Source organism: Cariama cristata, unplaced genomic scaffold (genome assembly GCF_000690535.1).
Source record: "Cariama cristata isolate BGI_N322 unplaced genomic scaffold, ASM69053v1 scaffold9483, whole genome shotgun sequence".
Taxonomy (NCBI): Eukaryota; Metazoa; Chordata; class Aves; order Cariamiformes; family Cariamidae; genus Cariama; species Cariama cristata.
The window spans coordinates 35,022-57,953 of NW_009606637.1; the positions used below are offsets into that span (position 1 = coordinate 35,022).

General features: G+C 41.7%; 1 protein-coding gene across 1 annotated transcript in view; it reads left to right on the forward strand.

Annotated features, from left to right (window-relative positions):
* Window positions 1–21,501, forward strand: part of LOC104156815 (cytoplasmic FMR1-interacting protein 1-like) — a 42,995-nt gene extending 21,494 nt beyond the window's left edge. Inside the window, 8 exon segments of the mRNA XM_009696438.1 lie at window positions 4,740–4,883; window positions 6,447–6,537; window positions 14,932–15,062; window positions 16,762–16,834; window positions 17,987–18,081; window positions 19,157–19,395; window positions 20,288–20,435; window positions 20,908–21,501. Coding sequence (XP_009694740.1) covers window positions 4,740–4,883; window positions 6,447–6,537; window positions 14,932–15,062; window positions 16,762–16,834; window positions 17,987–18,081; window positions 19,157–19,395; window positions 20,288–20,435; window positions 20,908–21,072 — 1,086 coding nt within the window. The 3' untranslated portion in view covers window positions 21,073–21,501.
* The last annotated feature ends 1,431 nt before the right edge of the window (window positions 21,502–22,932 follow it).

Below are 22,932 nucleotides of genomic sequence, written 5' to 3' on the forward strand. Positions count from 1 at the left end.
ATTTAATCCGATTCTTTTAGTTTAATAGTCAGTTTCTAGTGGTACTCATGTGAAAGTTTTTTCCACTGTGAAAGTTTCTCTTTTTTTTTTTAATGAAGATAAATGCCTATGACAGTAATGCTATATTTCATTGTTTATGACTTCATTATAAAAATTATTATTTTTTTTTATGATCAGGTTTAAAATGTTAAGTCTCCTACAATTCACTATTGAAAATTCTTTTGATGAAGAAAGCTTGTAAGATTTGCTCATAATATATTCTGAAATTATTTTGTAGTACTTTTATCGTATTTTATACTTGATAGGAGGCTGGCAAGATACATATTATTTTAGTGGGATTTTGATAGTTACATTAATAGTAAGAATTCTGTGACTGTTTATGTATGAAAATTGTTGCTCGAGGCTTTTTGATTATACTTATTGGGAAGTGGGAAGAAAAAGATGCATGTTTATTTTCATTACAATGTAAAACCTTAGATATGACTGATTTGGGTAGATGCTGCTGTTTTAATCATGTGGTAAGTGCACCCTTTTTGACATAGCAACAATATAAAGAAACTGAGTTTTCTATCAAATAAACTTATTAGATAGGCACATTTTGGCATCTACCCAACCTCTGCAGATATTAAAATCAGGCACATTAGTGAGATCGGAGCTTTCACTTGCTCAGTTGTCTTTGCTTTAGCTGGTAGATCCCAATTACTTAAAATTATGATTAATTTTTTATGGAACATTTCCTAACACAGTCTAGAAACAATAGTTTCATCCTCACAGCATTTTGTAAGCAGAATGTTTTGATTTTAATTAAATAACAATAATACATTTCTATTGTTACAAAGCATCAGCTATTAGAAGACACATAATTACTGACATGTAAATGTTTGGAAAACCCATTTGATGTTTTATAGATTATGAAGTCAGTACTTACCGTCACTTCCTGATGGAAATTTCAGAGCAGAATTTTCATATGGTGAGGCTGCTGTGAAAATGATACAAACACTAAGTTTTCCGTATCCCTTTTCACATGAGGTATTTCCTGCCTGATCTCTGCTTGCCAGTTTGCTTTTTCTTCCCCTCAGATTCCCTGGACCGAATTCTCATTGCTGGGTGCTTTCAGTTTTTTTTCTCCGATGCTGCTGATGGCATGGTTTCTTTGTCTCTTCCACTTAAATTCATGCAAGAGCACATCTTGTCTAAAGATGCTGTTGCCTTGCTTTTCAAAGAACATACAGGAGAAAAAGTGATGTCTTTCCCCCCCTGTCTCGCTTGCTTCCCCTTGGACAGTGTACTGCCTGAACATCCCTGTTATATGCTCTTGTGCGTGTGCCGGTGATGCTGTGAGTGATTAATGTTAGCACTTTGATGACATCAGCAACCAGCAACTCTGCCTTTTTAATTTTTTTTAATAGTTTTTTTTATTTAAGTAGGGGAGGGAGCAAGCATAGATTAAAAAATAATGAACACCCTCTTTCCTTCCCTCCCTTTCCACCCCCTGCCCCCCTTTGTTCTCCCCTAAGCATTTTATGCTTTTGTGCATCATGGAGGGGGGAAACAGCAGAGGCGTATGATGCTGTTTTCTAAATCCTTTGTCACAGTTTATAAAGCTTCGCTAATCCCACGTTTACAGGTAGACCATTTTAGGTACTTCCCCATGAGGGTTACATTAAAGAAAGATGTGTTTTTAGATTGACTGGCTTCTTATTGTTATGTATTGGTGAGTTTTTAAATACTGAAATTGTGGATTTGGGGCTTGCTTTTCTGTGACAAATTTCTGCTGTGTGCAGAGGAGTTCCCTCCCCTTAACCTCATGGCAGTAAAATGCTTTAACATACTGAAGTAAAATTCTCCTTGCTCTATAGCCAAAATAGATCATTTGGACCGTTTATTGTGGAGACCTACCCAATTGGAAACATCAGAACCAAAAGACAAAATCTCACCTTTTAGGGACAATTATCTAAATGCTTAGTGTATTGGAACATTCATATGCACGTATTTTCTTAAGGTTTTACCAGTTCTATCCCCTGTTGATGCCCCAGACCCTTTTTCTGTATGCAGAGAGCTATGCAAAGACACACATTGTAGTACAGGGATGCAGCTTTAGGCTGTCATCCCGATGGGGTATATTTGGAGTTTAGCCCTTTAGCCAGCTCCCATCCAATAGCAGAACTGTGTCATGTATTAGGACGCTAATAATTAGCCAAGTGTCTATTTTAGTTTGCATTCACAGAAAAGATGGCTGATCATTTGGAAACAGCCCTCCTCCACAAAATCAACATAAGCCTGTGGTCCTTAGAACAGAGTTTCCCGGACTGACAGATGGCTGAGGCTGGAGGACCCTCCAGAGCAGGGTGACCTGCGGGGGGTTGCTCAGGGACGCGCCTGGTTGGGTCTCAAACATCTCCAAGGACAGAGACTCCACAGTCTCTCTATTCGACCACTCTCATGGTAGTGAAGTTTTATCTGATGTTTAAACAGGATTTTCTGTTTGTGCCCATTGCCCCTTGTCCTGTTACTGGGCACTGCCGAGCAGGGTTGGCTCCATCATCTTTGCATCCCGCATCAGTTACTTATGCATGTGGATGTGATCCCCCTGAACCTTCTCTTCTCAAGGCTGAATGGCCCCAGCTCTCAGCCTCTCCTCATAGGGAAGATGCTCCAGACCCTTAATCATCTTCAAGGCCCGCTACTGGACTCTCCCACGTGTCTGTCTTGTACTGGGGAGCCCACCACTGGACCCAGTACTCCAGGTTTGTCTCACCCATGCTAAGCAGAGGGGACAGATCACCTCCCTCGACCTGCTGGCAGAGCTCTGCTTAATGCAGCCCCGCTGGCTGTTGGTCGCCTTTGACACGAGGGCATACTGCTGGCTCATGGTCAGCTTCTTGTCCACTAGGACCCTCAAGATAAGAAAAACAAAAAAACCCAAACCCCACCTTTGGCAGGATCCTTAAGATTAAACAACAACAAAAAAAACCCCACAAAAAAACCCAAACCAAAACAAAACCAAACAAAAACCAAAAAAAAATGCGCCCCCCCCTCTTCGGCAGGTCAGACCCTCTTGCTGTGTAGTTTTGTCACACAGATGGAGACAGAAGTTCAGGCACATAAGAAACATAACTACATTTCAGTACTGGCAACTTCTTGAATTTTCATATTGCAGAAATAAATTGCTGGTTATAACTTTCTGTAGTTGTTGAAACATGGTAAAATTTATGTAATTTTCTATGTGGGAGTGTTTTAATAACATATGCAAAGTTTCTCACTTAGGTCAGGAATTGCCTAATTCAGAGAGTTGGTTTTGGATCTCTCGTTCTCTCTTTTTATGACCTAAATGGTCTCTTCTGAGCCTGTGCTTTCGTGCATTTCTTTCACAGTGCAAGAAGTTTTGACCCGTGAGGGTTTGTGAAGTACATCTAAGGCATCCACGAAAGATGACCAAGAAGTGTTAACCTGTTGCCAAATTTGCATTTGCTATATATCAATCTAGAATAAAATTTTTAGATTTCTAAGACTACGGTTCAAAATGTGTTGGAAACTGGTGTTTATATAGAGATTTACAACATAAATGAAAATGTGCATCTTCTATCCTGATCTCTTCTAAAGATGATTTGTAAGTCCTTTTCCTTTGTGAGACTTAAAATCTTTCAAGAGCTTGGTAGAGTTTCATGGCTTGAGTTCCTAGTAGTTCCTTTGTGCAGTGCCATGTATTTACGGTACCTGCTATTGACTTGCATGGACAATTGGGGCAGGACCTGCAATGAGGGGAAGGCCAGTGCTCTTCCTGGATACTGGTAAAGGAAAATTTTCTGTTACAGCTGATGTGTGTGGTGTTGAAAGTCTAACAGTACACTGTCTTTCATGCGTGTATTAGAATGAAAACTGCAGAAAAGAAAAGGAAACACAACAGAACCTTCTGCAAGAAAGGTTGAGAAGATTCCCTTTTAAAATTAGATTTCAGGTTACCAGGAGAACAACCCTCTTACAGAAATGGAGGATGTTAAGTTAGCTAACTCCTCTTTGATCAATGGCTTCAGCAAACAGTTCCTAAATCCCTACACAGCGTCAGTCTGTACAGTTGTGTTCACTTTGAAGAAATAGTTGTTAATACGGCAAAGCATCTGGTCCTGTTATACAACTCTGGAAGAATTTCCATGAGGTTACATCCTGGACTTAGATTTGCTTTGATCTTTTGTACGGCTAAGGGGTTTGAAAAAGAGAGATCCTTATTAATTGGTTGCACAGAGAAGTAACCGCAGAAGGCTCTTTTTTTTTTTTTTAGTTGAGTCCTCAGAGATTTAAAACACCTATTATGAGCTGAAAATTGAAGTAACTTCTTTCAAGATGTTTTGTACATAAAATGGATGATATAGGAATAGGAGCTGTGCTTTAGATTCAGGGATTTGAACATTGGCGTTGACTACTCTTATCCTTTTATACCTGTGTAAATAGAAAAATACAAAAGAGGAAATGTTCATGGCTATATAGATAATAAGTGGAAGACACCTGGTGAAAAAAAACCAAAACATGTTACATGTTTACAATTTTTTCTTGCAAATACAGAGATTTTTGGTTGGAATTCCTGCCTGACAAAAGGGAAACTTTGTATTTTAACTTCCTGGAGAAAGAGTGAGATACTAAATTGTTGCTTTAATATGCTTTAAGATGCTGTTTAAATGAGATTATTATAAAGATGCAGTCAACTGAAATTGTCATTAATCATGTATGTTCTCTCATTTTAGGCATTGAATCTGGCATATTCCAGTATCTACAGCAACTACAGGAATTTTGTTGGTCCTCCTCACTTTAAAGTCATCTGTAGACTTCTTGGGTATCAGGGTATTGCTGTGGTGATGGAGGAGTTGCTGAAAGTTGTCAAGAGCCTGGTATGCTAGTTGTCTTTCATTTTCTGCTATTCCAAATGGTTTCTGATAGGAAATGTCTCCAGAAAAACAAAGTGAAAGTAAGATCTTAGATAAAACTGATTAAAGTGTTACTTCCATTGAAGTTCAATATAAGCTGTGTTCGAGAGTACTCAGTGTCTTCTGAGAGCGATAGATGTGCCTTGGTAGCCTGAGCAGTGTTTTGAAAACCTTGAGTTCTTCATTGGAGATTAACTTATTTATGCAGACCTGTGTTGTTAGGTCCTGAGTAAACTCTGGAAAAGTAAGAATGTTTCAAACTAGTTGATTTCATCTTAAGGATTGTACTGTAAATTCACTTTCTCGATATTTTTGAGAACAGCTGGAATGTACTTACTGCCTTGCCTGACTTCAGGACTTTCATTAATGACATCATTGACAGATGATGCCTTAATAACAAGGATGGTTTAATCTCTGTGTGATCTAGCAATTTGATCTAGCAATGGATAGCATCAAGCCTATTTAGAAGACCAGATGTTGAAGAAGTTATCCATACAGCCTGGGTGTCTTGTATCGGAAAGGGTCTTTTCTCTAACTAGGAGGAGGATGAGGGGCTGGCTGTTCGCTGTATTATTAGTATCTATGTATACAGTCATAATGCATTACAGTTACATTTAAGCCAAAGAAATTGTCTTTTCCTCCCTGTCCCTGTTGCCTGTGAGGAGCATGCTACCAAAATGATCCAACTATACTGGCAGATAGCTGTAGCATTCATAATCTCACTTCAGACACTTGACACATTCAGCAGTTTGTTTACAGTAATTCCCACAATGTTCTAAGTGTGGTTTTGATGTTCTAGAAAGGCTGGAACCTGCTTGAAGCAGTGCTGTGGTCTAATCTTCAGAGAAAGAGGAAAATATAGATAGTTTTCATGGTTTGGGGTCTAGTGTTGGTTTGTTGTTTTGCGAGGATTTTTAAAATTATTTCTTTAGGTGGAAAATCTTCACAATTCATTAAAGGTAGCATTGAACGCTTGGGCATTTATAAAGAAGGTTAGAAGGCCGGGGAGAGGTATCCTGCTGATGCCTGATGCAGATGCTCAGCTGTAGGGAGACAGGTATGAGATAGGTGTCTACTGGGAGGAAGGCAGACTGACTGTAGGCTGGGACTGTGTCTTAACTGGTATGTCCAGAATAGCCAGTTTGAGCTGTTACAGACATAACTAATGCTAAGGATTTTTCTCTTGTTGCTTTTGAAAGCATTCAAATACAACTTTTTTACCAAAAATCTAGATGTTGGTTAGACAATAGATGTAGTCTGCAAGAGCAGATCATGATTTCCTCTTTTTTTACCTTCCTGGCCTTAGCTGTTGTGCCACCTTTCCTATAGCAAAAGGTGGCTAATGCCATATGAAGGAAAGTGCAACTATTCATTTGAAAAAGTTGCCTTTTTGAACATGATGACTGACAGAATTAAATGCAAGATTTTTAGAGCTCGTTAAATTAATGTGTAGTTTGAATGCAATTTGTTGTAAAGTTTCTTAGTTCAATAACACTGACATGTTTACGCACATCTGTTTTCTCTTAGTTACAAGGGACGATTCTTCAGTATGTCAAGACCCTAATGGAAGTGATGCCCAAGATCTGTAGGTTACCAAGACATGAGTACGGCTCTCCAGGTTAGTTCATGTTTGGTGTTACCATAGCAGCCTTAATAAGATGACACTAATCAGTCTTTTGGATCATGTGTACCTCTGTCTTTCCCTCCCTCTCTTCTCTCTCCTGATAATCAGCACTTAGTCTGTGGTTTAGTTTGTTTTTTTTTTCATAACAAGAATCATTGAATCGTGGGCTTTCTGAAAGTATTTAATAAAGTTTTGAGACTTCTGTGCTTAGGGCAAATAAAAGGATGACAGCCTGTATATAGACAGTGTTACGACATAATTGATCTTCAGCTGGGATGTTCACAAGAGTTTCTATTTCTAGTCTTTCTCATAAGCATGTTGAGCTTTTCACTCTGCAAGCTAGCCTCTCACACGTGTTCTGTTTAAATGTCTAATTTAGATAACCCTGATTCTCTGGAAAAGCCTCTATTCCCTCTTCCTTTGCCCTTATGAAATGTAAGATAAAAGCAGTGATACTACTGAGAGGCAAACTGGTCCTGCCAGAATAGTTATGTCTGAGGCTTGTGTGGGGTGCATCTTAGCCACTTAACAGGAGGTGTGACAGTTGCAGAAGAAGAAATGACTTTGAAAGTTGCTTGCCACTATGGAGAAATAATTGGCTAATTAGTATTTATCACATTGTTCACTGAAATTCTGAAACTGCTTCCCCCCCTTCAAAATATTCCTCCTCCACAACTTCTAATTAACACAAATTAATCCTTCCATGTGCCACCCACCTCCTGAGTATATCTTTATTTTTCCAGAGTCGCTTAGGTTTATTAAATGCCACTCCAACTGGAATGAGGTTGGGTTTTTTCTGCTTCCCACAGCTTGCTTGACGCTCATTACCAATGTTAAACAAAATCGAGGACTTACTAAAGTGTTTCCTTCCTGTTTTTCTCCCTGGAGCTAGAAATGGATGAATCATACTAGTTAGCAATATAAAAATAATCTATCTGAGGTTTTTAGGCACTCATTAAGGTCTGGCCGCAAAAGCAGTAGGTATTCTCAAATATAGATTATGCATCACCAGGGTCTGTGATGCTACAGGTGACATTAGGAAGCTCATACTCAGTTGCCAGAAAACCTCACTTGTAAGGAGTCAGTATTTGACAGGAGATGCCTGGGGACTTCAGCAGAACTTTCTCTTGAGGTTAAAAGTCATCTATCCTATAGGAAAGGCAAAACTTTACTTGTGCAATAGTAACCTTCACAGGATTGATTAAAACACTTTAAAATTCTTCATTGCTTTCCTGTTTTGTAGAGACCATAAACTGCTTTGACCTCATATTTACTCTTGCAAAAGAAATCCCATATATTTAGATGCCTACTGTACCAAGACATCAGGGTAACTCTTGGTTTCACAATGGAAGGTCATAGCAACTAGAATTGGACTGGATCTCAAAAACCCACCTGGTTCTCTGCTCCTTCACTGCCCCTGTTCCTGACAGGTTTTGTCTTGACATGTCTATTTTTCCTATTCTAAACTATTTTTAGCAGTGGACGCTTAATAACCTCCTGGAGAGTCTCTTCCAAGAAATGGCCTTTATAGCACTGCCATGCTGCCTCTCCCATTCCTTTTGAAGACACTTAGAAAAGGCGTGTGGAAGCTCAGGGTACCTCCATCCCTCTCTCACATCACTGAAGAATCGCCTTGTGCTCTCTGGCGTCTCCCCATCATGGAGCTCTCTGCCCTTGGAGCAGCTCTGACTGATAAAGGAAAATGTTCTCTGTGACGAGCATGTGCTGTAGATTTTAGCTCTCATCTGGCATCTTGAGAGGAACTGCCAGATTGTAGAAGGGCAGACTCAAACCGTGCTTGATTTGAATGACGGTCCTCTCCTTTCTGTGCTAAATTTTCCTCTGTAGCAGTCTTTACCACACCTCATTCACTTGATTCGCCACTGAAAATGCAAGCTAATACATGCAAACTGTTGTCTGTTCCCTCCTCTGCCTCCGAAAGCTTCCCGCAGAAGTTAGTAGTTGTAGTAGTAAGTCCGAGTGCTATGGAGCATGTCTGTATGCTGCTTCTGCTCTTTCATAACAAATCATTTAGTTGCTTCTTTTTAATTGGCTCTACCTACACATACAGACCAAAACTGTGATTGCAATCTAAAGATTAAATATGCAGATTCTCATCTGTCTTGATGTAACATGCATTTATCAATTCAGAATTAATTTCCTGAGTCCATTCTCCATATGCAAAGCGATTTAAGTATGCTCAGTAACTAAGCCTCTAGCTATTTCATACACTTCAGACTTGTCATTTGGAGAGCTTTCTTTGGACTCTGTTGATTGCAATTCCTTGAGCCCTACATAATCAGCCCTCCAGACTTGTAGATTTCTAAACAGTGATTTATTCCTCCTAAAAGCAGCAGGGTACAGACAGCGGTATCAGAGTTGTTCAGGACTCCTGTTTGCCAATGGGTTTGTTTCCATAGGAACAGTCTAAAGCAGTGGGGAACTTGCTCATCTCGTAGTCACAAAAATATTTGTCTAAAAATACATTAAGCATAAGGATTTTTAAAAGGACCTTTTAAAGTCGCTAAAGCTCTTAAAGAAATACTGACCTATAAGAATTCAAACTTGAAATTGCATCTTGGAGGTAACATTTTCTTCTGTTATTTTATAAGTATTTGAACGTGGTTTTCCTGCTTTTGATAAATAAGTATTTCACATCCTGCCACTCTGAAGTGTCATTGGACGTGATGAGGAAAGTAGATTGTCAGCTCTGCTGTGAGATGAGGCTTAAGAGTTTTGTCACTGGTATATCACCCTTCCAAAAGAAAGGTTTTTTTAAAAAAATTGATGAGCTTAGCAAGATGTAAACTTGGTAAGAAAGTAGCCTAATTGTGTAATTTTTTGTAAGTACAGCATTTCCATGTTTCTTTTTAAAAAAAAAAAAAAATCAAAGAAACAAAACACTCAAAGCTGGTGCAGGGCAAAATGCTCATTACATCAGGCCATGATCTCTTGAAATCCCATGAGTTTGCAGGGCAGATTGGGGAAGCTTCCCAGTGCCCCGTACTGCTGCCTGCTGTGTTCCCGTCTCTCCCTGGGCTGGTTGTGCTGCTGGCAACACCTTCTGAGAAGCTTCGGTACAGCGACCTGGCAAAAAACAGTCTTCCACCCCTCCTTTTTCTGGAATATTTCAAGTCACAGTCTAATAGGAACTGGAGCTAGGCTGGGCTGGGAAGTGTGGTGGAGGGCAGTAGTGGCTAGAGGCTGCTGGGGAAGCATTGCTTGGGGCACAGCAGAAGGTTCTTCCCGTTATCCCGGGTTTTTGATCAAACTTGGATGAGTAGGAGAATAAGTTAATTTCTTGGTGGGGCTGTGATGGCTTGAGTCCTTGTGGGGAAGAATATGAAGGGAATGTATTCATAGGTTTTTCTGTAACCTGTCCATTGGAGAAAGATTTGGAGGGGAATCACAGACTATTTGAAAGAGTTTGGGGGCAACCCAAGTCACCTAAATGATTGCAAAAGGGCAGAAAGGACTCATTAGAAATGCAGAACAATAGGATATTTCTTTCTAGCAAAATAAACACAGTGCACAAGCTCCGTGATCGTAATTCCCAGATACATGTATATGCTTAAGCCTTATGAACATTTCTGTTGAAAGGAATGGCGTGACTACTGATACGTAGAGTTAACGATGTCTCTTGTGAGTCAAAGGAGTATTTGTAGCTAGCATTTGAAGGTCTGTATGAAAGTGAACATAAACTAAAGGTCATTATAGCACCTAGTTTCTTGGTAGCACTTTTGCTATTGCAGATTCGCAGATTTTACTTGACAATAGTTAAGTCAGTACTCTGCAGAAAATAACGCGAAACACAACTAGACCAAGAATTATATTCAAGATCTAGTTTGTTGTTAGTTAGCAATTCAGTTCTAGAATTAATAGCTAATTTTTGTCCTAATCTTTTAGGTACCAGAATTGTTACAAGCTCTGGAACATGTTTGATTTGAGTCTGTAGGTGTGAATTGAGATTGTTTTATAGAAAATGAAAGGTGACCAAAGTAAAGAAATCCAACCAGCTTTGCATTGCATGTGTTGATTTGATCTGACTTCCCAAATTAATTAGTGTACAGACTGCACAGCTGAAACTTGGCATCTGCTGTTTGAGTGATGTTGGGATAAGATTTTGGAAACAGAGATGTAACCTAATCCTTTACTAATCTTCTATACTTTACTGGATCTATTTTAGATCAATAACCTTTGCTTCTGTTGAGATCTGTGTAAATCAGAAACTGGGATTACAAGATCAATTATTATGACACTTAACATCATCCCATCTGCAGGAATAGACATTTAATTAAAATTGCTTTCTTGAAGAGAAGGAGCAAAAAACCTTGGTTCATTTGCCTTGCAAAATGCTATGTATGTAGAACAAATTCAATAACTTACAAATTGTACCCACAAATAAAATTAGGGGAAGGAGGAAGGTTGCATGAAATTAATTTTCCTACAACACTTGTTCTTCTTCCAGGGTTTCAGTATGCATGCGTAATCTTTCACAAAAATACAGTTTTCTGTACTGTGCAGTATAAGGAAGGGTAATTGGGAATGCCATTGCTCAGACATGAATGAAAACCTGATGATGTATTTCTGCCACAGGACTCCATTGGGGAGCAGATCGTGCTTTCAGTGTCATTTCTCTTCCATCAAAAATAGCTTTTGTCTATTTTGCTGGTAAATCAAGCCCTTCATCTGAGGGGCAGTAGTACACCGTTGATGGCAGCATTTGGAACAACTGCATGCTAAATGCTGGGTGTCAGATTTTCAAAATAACGACACAATTTGTTCATGAATGCATGTGTGTGGGTGTGTGTATTTATATATCTGTATATGGAGACTGGGGCTTTGGGAGAAGAAAGAAAGATCTTTGTTAAGGACCTTGAAAAGAACTCTGTCACCTGGAGTGAGTTTAAAAGACAATATGCAATTTTTATGGTATAGACTTCAAACCTCTTTGACTTCTGCTATGCTGCTGCTTTTGGGTGGACTTACTGTCTTGCTTTGGTTTCAGTCGCACCTCCAATATGAGTTCCTTGTTGCCAGTCACAGTCCTCTGTGCTGCTCTTGGTTTCTCTCTGTGCCATCCTGCCGTATATATTTGCTGTAGGTGACATGGGTTATTCTCAGGATTTCTCTGCCCATATAACATCAATAAAATTTTCTTGTTGTCTTCCCAGACATCAATCTCTTTTCTGGAAAAAATCCACAGGCTGGGCAGGGGATGGAGGGGAGTCTGAAAACCTCCCCTCTTTTCCATCCCTATGATGACCGACGGTTGTTTCCATGTTGCAGTAGCAGAATCATCCTTGCTGCTCTGCTCACCTTCTATTTCTCACCAAGTTGCTCCCCACTCACCATGGAAGCTAAACAGTAAAACATCCCCACGTCTGTCCTTGTCGCCAATATCCTACTTGCTCAGATAGTGCTTTCTCGCCGTGATGAGTCTGTGGAGAAGTCTACGGTTACTCACTGTATTTCGGGGAGCCTTCCAGCTGTTCTGTTGGTTCACCATCGATCTCTGTGTACATGCCATGAATACTAAGACCAGAAGCACTGGGAGATATTCTAGTTTGATTTACTCTCTGGCACAGACCTAAGTCCAGGATAACACAATGGACTTTTGTTTCTAGGGAGTCTTGGTATGAGGAAGGTATTTGAGTTGATTTCTAGCGGTTGATCCTTAGAAGACCTTTCTTCCTATGCGTGGAAGCCCTTTCATCAACAGAGAAAAACACAAAGGAAATACTAGTGCGTGTAGCTAAAACACACTGTACACTTGTAGTAAAGCTTGCTCAATTCCCTTACTTTGCATTTTGTTCCTAACATCAAAAAATTTCTACTGCATCAATCAGCCTTTTCAACCTCATCTTTAAAACAGGAATCCCAGTATTCGGCACTGCAGCATCCCATTGCCACGGTGGGCAGGAGTGTTGTTTAAACAACAAGCACAAGTGCTCACTGGTGCTTAAACACCTGAGAATTGCAATTGGCCTTTGTATGGCAGTGTTGAAGGTACACCGACAGTCTTTTCCAGAGCTTTTTCATCACGTAGTCCCCATGTTTTGGGAAGGAGGGAGTTGGTGATGTGCTGGCATGACTTGTTTGGTTTTTAGCTAGATTTAAATGTGTTTCCTTTGAATAAATCAAGCTCAGCAAGCACTCGCTACATCTGACCTTTCTCCTTTACTTTTTCAGTTCTGCTTTTCTGTTGAGTCGCTAAACTACTAAAGTTAGGTCTGAAATTTGTCTCCACTGAGCGTGTGTGGGAACACTCATTTACTGCAGATTTTTGTATTGACAAACAGCTCTTTGAGATGTAACAGAGCTAGCCCTGCATCTCCTCACCATGCACTTTACTGATGTTTCGTGTTACTAAATTTAATGACGTGAGGCTTTCTCTAGAAGTGTGTGGGTTAGCTACTCAGTTCCCTCCTTCACTGTATGTTTTCAAGTTCCTCTGCTGAATTTGAGGGATTTCCTTGGAACAGATATGCTCCAGGTTGTATTTTCTGTGTGCGCACTCCACTCTCAGCTGTTGCCTTGCTGGGCAAATACTGAAGTCTAATCTCCTGCATGGGAAGTGTTCATCAGTTGTGTCCAAGGAAGACATGGGAAGGTGGTGAGGGGCATCTGTGCTCTCTTTCCATGTCTCCTCTCGATTGCTTTAGATGTGATTGGGTGGAGATTTAACTGTCTGGCTTCATTCAGTGTAATGGAAATGAACTTCCGTATGTAGTATGTAATTCAAAAATCTTTGCATAATATATTTCCTTTTATCATCAGTTGAGGTTTTTGGTGGCTTTTTAAAAGGGCCAGGCTTGTGCAGACAGATGGAAAAATGTTGATAAAAATTAATTTGTAAAAAGCCGGAGAGCTGTCTGACCTACTGTAGTTCTCTGCTTTTCCTCACCCATCCTGCATATCGCTTTAACCTCTGCGGTGCTGACCAGATCGAGTCTCTGCAGAAGCTGCTGAGCCCTGGGTTTTCTGGGCTTGTGTCTAACCAAGAGAGTAATGAAGATGCTGAGGGGACCGGAGCATCTCCCTGATGAGGAAAGGCTGAGGGCACTGGGCCTGTTCAGCGTGGAGAAGAGAAGGCTGAGAGGGGATCTCATCAATGCTTATAAACACCTTAAGGGCAGGTGTCAAGAGGTTGGGGCCAGGCTCTTTTCAGTGGTGCCCAGCGACAGGTTAAGGGGCAACGGGCACAAACTGAAACATGGGAAGTTCCACCTGAAGAACTTCTGTACTTTGAGGGTGGCCGAGCACCGGCACAGGCTGCCCAGAGAGGCTGTGGAGTCTCCTTCTCCGGAGAGATTCAAAACCCACCTGGATGCCATCCTGTGCCACTTGATGTAGGTGACCCTGCTTTGGCAGGGGGGTTGGACTGGATGATCTTTGGTGGTCCCTTCCAACCCTGATGATTCTGTGACTGCACAACCTTTCTGGGGCTGGGGGGGAAGGAGCTGGAAATGTTACAGCCAGCATGTTACACCTCACTGTTGTTTGGGAGAGGTTTGGTGGAGAAGACATATGTTTATGTAAATTACATGTTTTGAAAATCATAATTTTAGCTGTTTTTTAACAGCTTTTGGCAAAACTTTGACAGAAACAGTGTTCTGACTGTGCTTGTCAGCAAGACCCGCTGTACCCTTGCCAGCAGAGCTTGACTTGTGATTTCTGTATTTAATTGTTTTGTGAGGTGGCAGATCCCCTCTGGCCATCTGTGGCACCCTCAGAGTCGCAGCCTGACGCCATCCCTGCTCCCTGTATCTTTACTGCTCTGCTGCTCGCTGCCTCTGTCGTCCTTGAAGATAACGGCTGTGAATTGAACCGCAGGTTGGGGGACAGGGCTGGAACAGGACTAACAGCAGACGAGAGCCCTGGTCTCTCTGCCTGCTCCTGGGAATTATTTTCTTACCTCTTATACTGCCTCCATTTTCTAGGAGTGAGAAACTAGGCTCTTCATTTTGCATGATTTATCCAGGTAAAAAGGTCAGCACATCACTGACTTAACACTTCATAACCTCTGATTTTTAATGTATTTAAATACTGCTCCTTTCAGTTTTCACTAGGCTGCACATCTGCAGAGAAAAAATTTCATGTGCTAATACATGGAGAGAGAACTCTGAACCTGCACCCTCAGTTAGTTGTGCTCTGATACAGCGTATGTATGTCCATTCAGTGCAACCTTTGAATAGGCAAATTGGTTAGAAAATTGGAGTGCTTTTGAGGCAGAAAGAAAAATAATTCTTGATCCATGTGACTCTTATCCACATGACCAGAATCTTTTGTCTGTTTTCCCAAGGTAACAGGTGCGCCTGTATGATCATCGCTAGATTTCGTTCTGGCTCCTGAGAACTAATTTTCTTGCTTCTCTTTTGATTTCAGGTATCTTGGAGTTTTTTCACCATCAATTGAAAGACATCGTTGAATATGCAGAACTGAAGACTGTCTGCTTCCAGAATTTGCGGGAAGTGGGAAATGCTGTCCTGTTTTGCCTCCTCATTGAACAGAGTCTGGTAGGTGCCTGCTGTGCTAGTTTAAAACCCATCTGTTTCTCAGAATGTGCTCTCAAATTTTTGTTACTAATGTCATAAATAACAAGTTTGAAATCTGCAAGTTTGCAATTGCTGATGGGCAGATGGGTAGAAACAGTTCCCTGCTCTGATCTCTTACAGTCTTGCAGGGACTTTCATGTCTGTGAGAGAGCAGTGATGCCTAACTTTGCTGAGTGAGAGACATTGCCTCTTGTATGGTACCTGGGGATCAAATTATTATGACCTTCATCATAAATTATGATCACATATAGTATTCCCGCAGTCAGTCACAGAGTGGCTACCCTCTTTACGTCAATGAGTTGTGCATTTAGTACTGTTATTTTCCTTTCCTGCTTGTCATTCCTGTTGTCATCTGAAACATCACAAAGTTAACGTGGACATCCTTGGACGTCCTTCTTGCTGCTTGGATGGCTGACAGTGGCACCTGCCCTACCAGACATTCATCTGCCCTAGTTTGAACGAAGCTGTGAAACACGTCCACCCTACCAGCTCCTTCCTATACGCCTAGACTCTACCTTACAGCATGCAAAGCTGCCTGCTGCTGAGGGCACCGTGCTACAGTTGCTCTTTATCCCTACCTCAAGCAACCCTCCCAGGAGGTAGTGAGGACCCTCACCTGCCTGGCCTTTCACCACATACCCTCTTCGCCTGAATCCAAAGTCATGGTACTGGAGGTACCTTCTTTGGGATGCCACCTTGGTGACACTTACTAGTCATGCACCCCTCCTCTTGGTTTTGCCCTTGGTGGTGCCACAATGTCCTGTCACGTATTTCAGTATTTTTTCATTGTGGTCATCCATCATAACTAAACTAGACTTTACCCCAGTGAAAAATGTAGTTCTGTAGTGCATCTCCACTAGCAGATGGGTCCTGTTAATCTTGACCGCCTAGCGCATGCATTTTCATAGTGTTGACATCAAGGAATTAGACCTGGGAAAGGCACACGAGCCCCGATACCCTGGCCTTGCCAAGGGTATGGCTGATGAACACCTCTTCTAATACCAACACAGAGGGACTACAAATGAGCGGGGCCTCTGCTCCAAAAATGAGGAGAGGGGCTTAGCAAAGTCATGCATCTGCTTCTGGCCGTCTCTGCATTTTCTCTGCACGTACACACAGCAGCCAAGAACCAGGAGACATCTGTCTTCCTTTTTCCCCCATCCCTAAAGATGTAAAATACTTCCTGAGAGGTGGTTCACCGCTGCTGTCTCAGCCTGCCTGGCGGGAAGATGCTCCCACCACGATAACGGGCTGTGGGAATAGCGCTGGTAAAAATAACCAGGCAGTGAGTCATCTTCTTCACCCTCTGTTTGTCTGCGCAGGAGCCGTCTGCTGCTTTCACACCGACATCACTCATTCTGCATTAGTCTTTTTAATAAATACCCTGTCCTTTACGAACTGCCAGCGGAGGGTGGGAGGAGAGCTGCTGCAGTTTATTTGGGAATCCAAGGTAACCTGGTGAAATCAAATCGTCTTTGGGAGAGATCCCTTGAGGAGAGCGAGGGCTCGGAGCGGCTCCGTGCAGCGGCGACACGGAGGCTGCCTACCCTCTGGTGTTTCTGCGACGGCATCAGCCTGCTTTTGGAAGCCTGTTTTGGGGATCTGGTGTGATTTGGGGATTCTTCAGTCCTAAATGCCTCTCCTTTCCTTTTTGTTCCAGTCTCTAGAGGAAGTGTGTGACCTGTTGCATGCAGCGCCGTTCCAAAATATCCTGCCCAGAGTTCACGTCAAAGGTATCGGCTAAGTGCAAATACCTTCCTTGGGTAATGCTTTCCACTTTTCTTGCCTGCTGCTGCAGTTTTGGTGACCATCCCCAGCCACCCTTTACAACACCGCTGTTAATTACAGGGCAGAGGTAATAGATTCAGGTCTCTTTGCCTGGCTGAAAAATGTGTGCTGCTTATGAGGGTCAGTGCAAATCACAAGAGGAAGAGAGGGAATGCTGTGACAGGGAAAAGCAGGATGGATCACCCCTCTGCGGATGGTGAGAGGCTTTTCTGAAGGTGCTGTTTAGCTTATATGATTGTCAATTAAATGGGGTAGGCCTGGTCGTACAGGGTAGAGGAAGTCTGTCAGCAAGTAAATACAAGTGGTCCCTGGTCCCAGCAGGCTTTTCACGTGCCTTTTTAGTAAACTGGGCATGCAGCAGTGAATGTTTGCAGGATTGCTTCCTTTGGTATCTGCTTTCCTCATCCTTCATCATCAGAAAGTGAGCTTTTTTTTTTTCACCTCATGCTTCTCTTCTTTCTGTGTTGCTCCTCCGTCTACTTTCCTCTCCATTTCTCACTGCCAGAGCAGCTGATTTGTTCTGCTTGGAGAAATCCCATCAGCTAAAAATCTTTGAGAATATTTCCAGACTTATCATAGCTACTTGCATCTCTGCATAAAACTAACTAGACCATTGTAAACAGTATTTTCCCATTTGCCAGAGAACATTTCCTACTTGCCAGCGACGAGGGGGTGCCAGCTGCTTTTTTAAGCCTTGCTATACACAAGATTCCACCCTCATTATACCCCACCTTCTAGAGTCAAGCATTTTGTGTATGATGAGGACAATTTAGTTGGCTTAGTACAAGTGGGAGTCAAATATGTTAGCAGCAGCAGCATAATAGAGCCTTATATTCTTTCCTGGAATTTAGTTAATTAAAAGTATTCTACTGCAAATCTTTCTTTCTGTTTGCACATGCAATGCAATTTATTTTTCTAGAAGCACATTGAAGATTAACCAGCTATTTGGAACTGAAATTACCTATAAAAATAACATACCCAGTTTTCCTCTGCACTGAACAAAGATTGTGTGAAAACAAGAATTTTCTTGGTTAATTGCAATTCATCAGTGCCCTTTTTTTTCTTTCTTTTTTTTTTTTCTTTTCTCTTCCTTTCAGAGGGTGAAAGACTTGATGCTAAAATGAAGAGACTGGAATCCAAATATGCTCCACTACATTTGGTTCCTCTCATTGAAAGACTAGGCACACCCCAGGTAATCTCTCTCATTTGTATCAGAAGCAATTAAAGACATTTCTGAGCACTAGGAACCCTGTCCTTTCACACGTGCTGATAGCTGTATCAGAACTTCAACCTGCACGTCCAGCTTGTTCACACAACAGGATTTTTTTTTTTTTTAGATCCATGGATTTGGTAAAGCTGTTAAAGTTCAGAAGTTTAAAACATTTGAGACTGGAATGGAAGTGACACGTTTTGGGGAAAATGCTAAAGTGTATATATATATTGCTATGTGAGCCCTTCTCAGTATAAGGGCCAGCCTGGGAGGTCCTCGTGCAAATTGCACCAAAAGCAATCAGTTTTCTTGTGCATGCGTACATATATTTTTAAAACAATTTATTCCTCTTTTGACCAGATGATTAGAAACTCTTGGAAAATGAGCTGTCACTTGAGTTGAGCTCTCCTGGAAAGAGTAACCAAAGAGAACATTCTCGAACTGCCTTTGCAGCTTCAGCACTATTTTCCTTTCTCTCAGTGTGAGGGGTACATTAATTCCTAATTAATTAGGTGCTGCTGCAGTAGGAGAGAGCTCTCAATCTGATGGCACAAGCCGGGACAAACCCTACCCAGCATTGCCAAAACATGGATTTTGTCTGAGCCTGTTTGTGCTGTCTTTGGAGCTTTCCCATCTCTAACAGCAGCGGCCGAGGGAGATGGGCAGGAGAGCGCAGGCAGGAGCTGCTGCCCGTACTAGCAGCAGAGCACTGAACTCTTTCGTTTTGCTTTCTGCCTCCATTCAGGCAAAGAATTCTTTAAATTTCCCTGAGACTAGTCCAGGATTAGCATTACTGCAGTTGGTGTTGCTTACTTTCAAGCCTGTCTGCTTGAAAAGGCTTTTACAATTTTCTCTGGATGTTTTTTCCACTGAACTGAACCCCAGATTAGTGGCCTCTGACCTCACTTAAAGTCAGGAAATATTCTCCTAGAATAAACCAAGTGAAACTGAAAAACGCGATGATTTGGTGTGTTGTTTTGTTTTTTTTTTTTGAAATACAGCCTTGTGGTCCAGTGGCGTTTACCAGGATTTTGCACTTTCTTTCTCTCTGCCTTAGCAAATAGCAATCGCAAGGGAAGGGGACTTGCTGACCAAGGAACGCCTCTGCTGCGGCCTGTCCATGTTTGAGGTCATCCTGACGAGGATCCGCTCCTTCCTGGACGACCCCATCTGGCGCGGGCCCCTGCCCAGCAACGGGGTGATGCACGTGGACGAGTGTGTGGAATTCCATCGCCTCTGGAGCGCGATGCAGTTCGTCTACTGCATCCCCGTGGGAACGCATGAATTCACAGTGGAGTACGTACGGCCAGCGGCCAGTGCCTGTGGGCAACTCCGCTCTGCTGGTCCTCCCTCCGACGCGCAGGGGGGCCTCGAACGGCGGGGTTTGTTTGCCGTTTGCGAGAGCTTAGTGTGAAAACAAGGGAAAGTGCTGCCATCGCTGGGAGGGGCTCACAATCCATGAACACAGACAGTATTGTGTCTTTAACGAAAATAACCCTCTGTGTTAACTATTGCCAGTGTACAATGAATGATCCCCTGACAAACGGGCCCTAGCACGCGCCTTTCAATAGCAGTCATACCCCTACGGACGCTGAACTTAAAATAGCTGAACATTTGTGCACGTGTTTCTAACAAGTATTTCTTCTCTGATTTAAGAGCAAGAATGAGCACTTGGAAGTTAACATGATTCACAAGAGTTAACCAGGAACTGTTGGTCTTGGTTTTGTTAATTTTGATAATATCCTTATTTTGAAAAACTGTTGAGCTGTAATGTGCTTTTCACTGAGTAATTATGGAGGCAACAGCATAGGAATTTTGCTTCCCTCCGTGCATGGAGCCCAAAGGAGCAGAGCGGTGTTGAATTCCCACTTTGTTTTCTTTGAAAGTGTTGTTTCCTTTGAAAATGAAATGTGATGCCACGGGAGTCTAATGGGGAGTAAATGTTTTGGGGTAATTCTACATTCTGCAAAATTGGGGGGGCTTCTGTTTTTTTGTTTAAGTGTCCATTTGCCTCGCTTGTGTTATCTGGAAGGAGAACTTAGTATGCCAGAGCTTTTGCAGTATTTTCTAGATTAATGTCTAGCATATTTGTTATTTAGTATAATGGCTAATTACCGAGCATTCGTTGCGGCTATGTTTCTGAAGATTTAGGTGAAATGTGCTTTATGTGGTGTGTTTCCCTTTTCAGGCAGTGCTTCGGAGATGGCTTGCACTGGGCTGGCTGTATGATCATCGTGCTTTTGGGACAGCAGCGTCGCTTTGACGTGTTGGATTTCTGCTACCACCTGTTGAAGGTCCAAAAGCATGATGGCAAAGACGAGGTTATAAAGAATGTGGTGAGTTGAAAATATCTGTTCTGTATTTGCAGTAGTAATAAAGATGACAATAAATTAGAGCTGTTTGTTCTTGGATGCAGTGTAGATGTAGCAATCACTTCTTAGAGTGACATGCTGAAAATGAGGGCACCAGGGTTTTTAGGAGCAAAAGATTAAGGCATTAGTACTGGAGTTCGAAGACTGGTCAGTGAGAATTCCGATTTCCTGAACATGTGGGATTTTCTTAATGCTTTCCATCTCTCATATGTGCATTCGGATTATGACAAGGTTCCTGTAAATTGCCCTTTTTTGTACAAAAAGCAGCACTGTCAAAAACCGAAACGCACCTTCGATTTTCACTGGATTGGCAGTGGAAGGGAAACATTCATACCATTGCTGGGAGAGGGGCGGTAACAGCATTTTCTGCTTTTGTGTCTAAGGCTTTTTATCTCCAAAGCCTATTCCTGTGTGTCTGGTTTTTTGATGTTTGCAGCCTTTGAAGAAAATGGTTGAAAGAATTCGCAAGTTCCAGATTCTGAATGATGAAATCATTGCTATTTTGGACAAGTATTTGAAGTCCGGCGACGGAGAGAGCACGCCTGTGGAACACGTGCGCTGCTTCCAGCCACCTATCCATCAGTCCCTTGCCAGCAACTAGACTTCCCACCTGACCATACTTTTTTGCACCTATTTAGGTTAAAAGTATGAGAAAAAACCCACACCAACAGTTTTAAGGAATACTCATCTGCGTTTTTCAGTATGCCTGTGCCATCTGAGTGGTGCACTGTCCTCTGCAGGCTCCGAGCACAGTAACTGTATACAATCCGTACTTATTTTTCTAGACTAGAATTTTATACACTTTGATTAAAAACATGCGACTGTGAAAGATTTTTTGAAATGTTTTTGCATTCCTGTACTGAGGTGGCCATTTTAGACTGGACTGGCATAATTTTCCCCTGAAGCTATCAAAATAATAGCTGTGGAGGGTAAGAAACTGGGTTCTGTAGAAAAGAATTTTTAGAAATCAATTCCTAATTCTTTGTATTAGAGCATTAATTGCTTAATTAGCCTTTATTAAAAAAAACAACCAACCAACTGCTGGTGCTTTGTGAATGATTTTTCTACTCGGTTGATTATTTTTCCTCTTTGCAAAACTACTCTCTGAGATCAGTAATTATAGAATGAAGGCTAATTAAGGTGATTGTTTCAAAGTTACCTAACATGGAGGTTACTGATAGTATTCTGATGTTTTGAAAAGGCAGTAGTTTGATGGATTAGAATGGGGAGGGACCGTTTCCTTTTTCCTAATGAGAGCTTCTAACACAATTTCTGTTTTGGTTGGCGACGCGTACCTGCGTACCAAAACACGTGTTTACAAGGGATAAGGAATTCTAATTTACAAGAATCTTGACTACAGTGACCGGGTGTAATCTATCCCAGTACATAAGCTCTAGTGCTGTTAATCATGATTTACTTGTGGAAAGTATTTGTTTAATTACACTTGCTGTATTATGCAAACACCGCATCAGTAAAATTGTTTGTAAAATTTTGCAACTGTAAAAGCTGAATTTTAAAACAACCTATTTAGCCAAAAGTAGTCACTCCTGCTTGCTTACTGCAGGATCCCAACAGAGCTTTTTGGCCAGCTTTCAGAATCAACCCAGAACAAACGTGAGTTAAGCTGGCTGGAACAGACGCAGACACAGATGGATAATTACACGTTTTACCCAGAACACAGATTTCTGGAGATGTTATTTGGTTCATGTTTCTGAGCTGTAGTGTGAACCCCAGAATGCATCCCTTTGAGAACCCCTTTTTCTCCTTTCCCTCTTACTGGCTGAAGGTTGGGTTCCAGCACATCTTTTCTTCTGCTCAGCTCTCTTCAGGTGTTTCACAGCAACGGAATTGCATCCAGTAATGAGCAGAAATGAGCATCTGACAGAGGAGGTATGCAGGAGATGTGGAATGTGTAGCTGCTGGGGCGGCAGCGAACTGGATGTTGAGGAAAGAAAAGGAAAACAAACTCCTCAGAAAAACAGAGGACAGAGATTTGTCAGGCAACCTACAAGCAACTTTCCACTACCACAGGTTTTCCCAGGACATCTGCACTTGAGAGCCGCCAGTCCGGAGCGATCTCGGTTGCGGTGAGAGCGCACACAAGGCTGCTGGGTGTGTGGGAGACAGAAGCAGGGAAGGCTGGTGCTGTCTTAGGCCCGCTTGACGCAGGATTTCTTTAAGGAGGTGCTTAACAGACAGTTTTCTTTAAGAAACATTTCTTTTAATTCTCAGAAGAGCTCTTATCAACCAACTGCCTCCCTGTGCGTCAGGCTTCAGCTAAAGAAATTAACAACTTAAGAGTTGTTTGGCTTAGGGATAAGTCTCACACACCTGAGGCTTTGGCTTGGCACTGTGGTGCTGAAATGGTTAATATAAAGCCTGATTTTTTTGTTTAAGAACTATTTAAAAATAGCAAATATAAGTAATAGTAAGTAAATATAGTACGTTTGAATTCTTACCA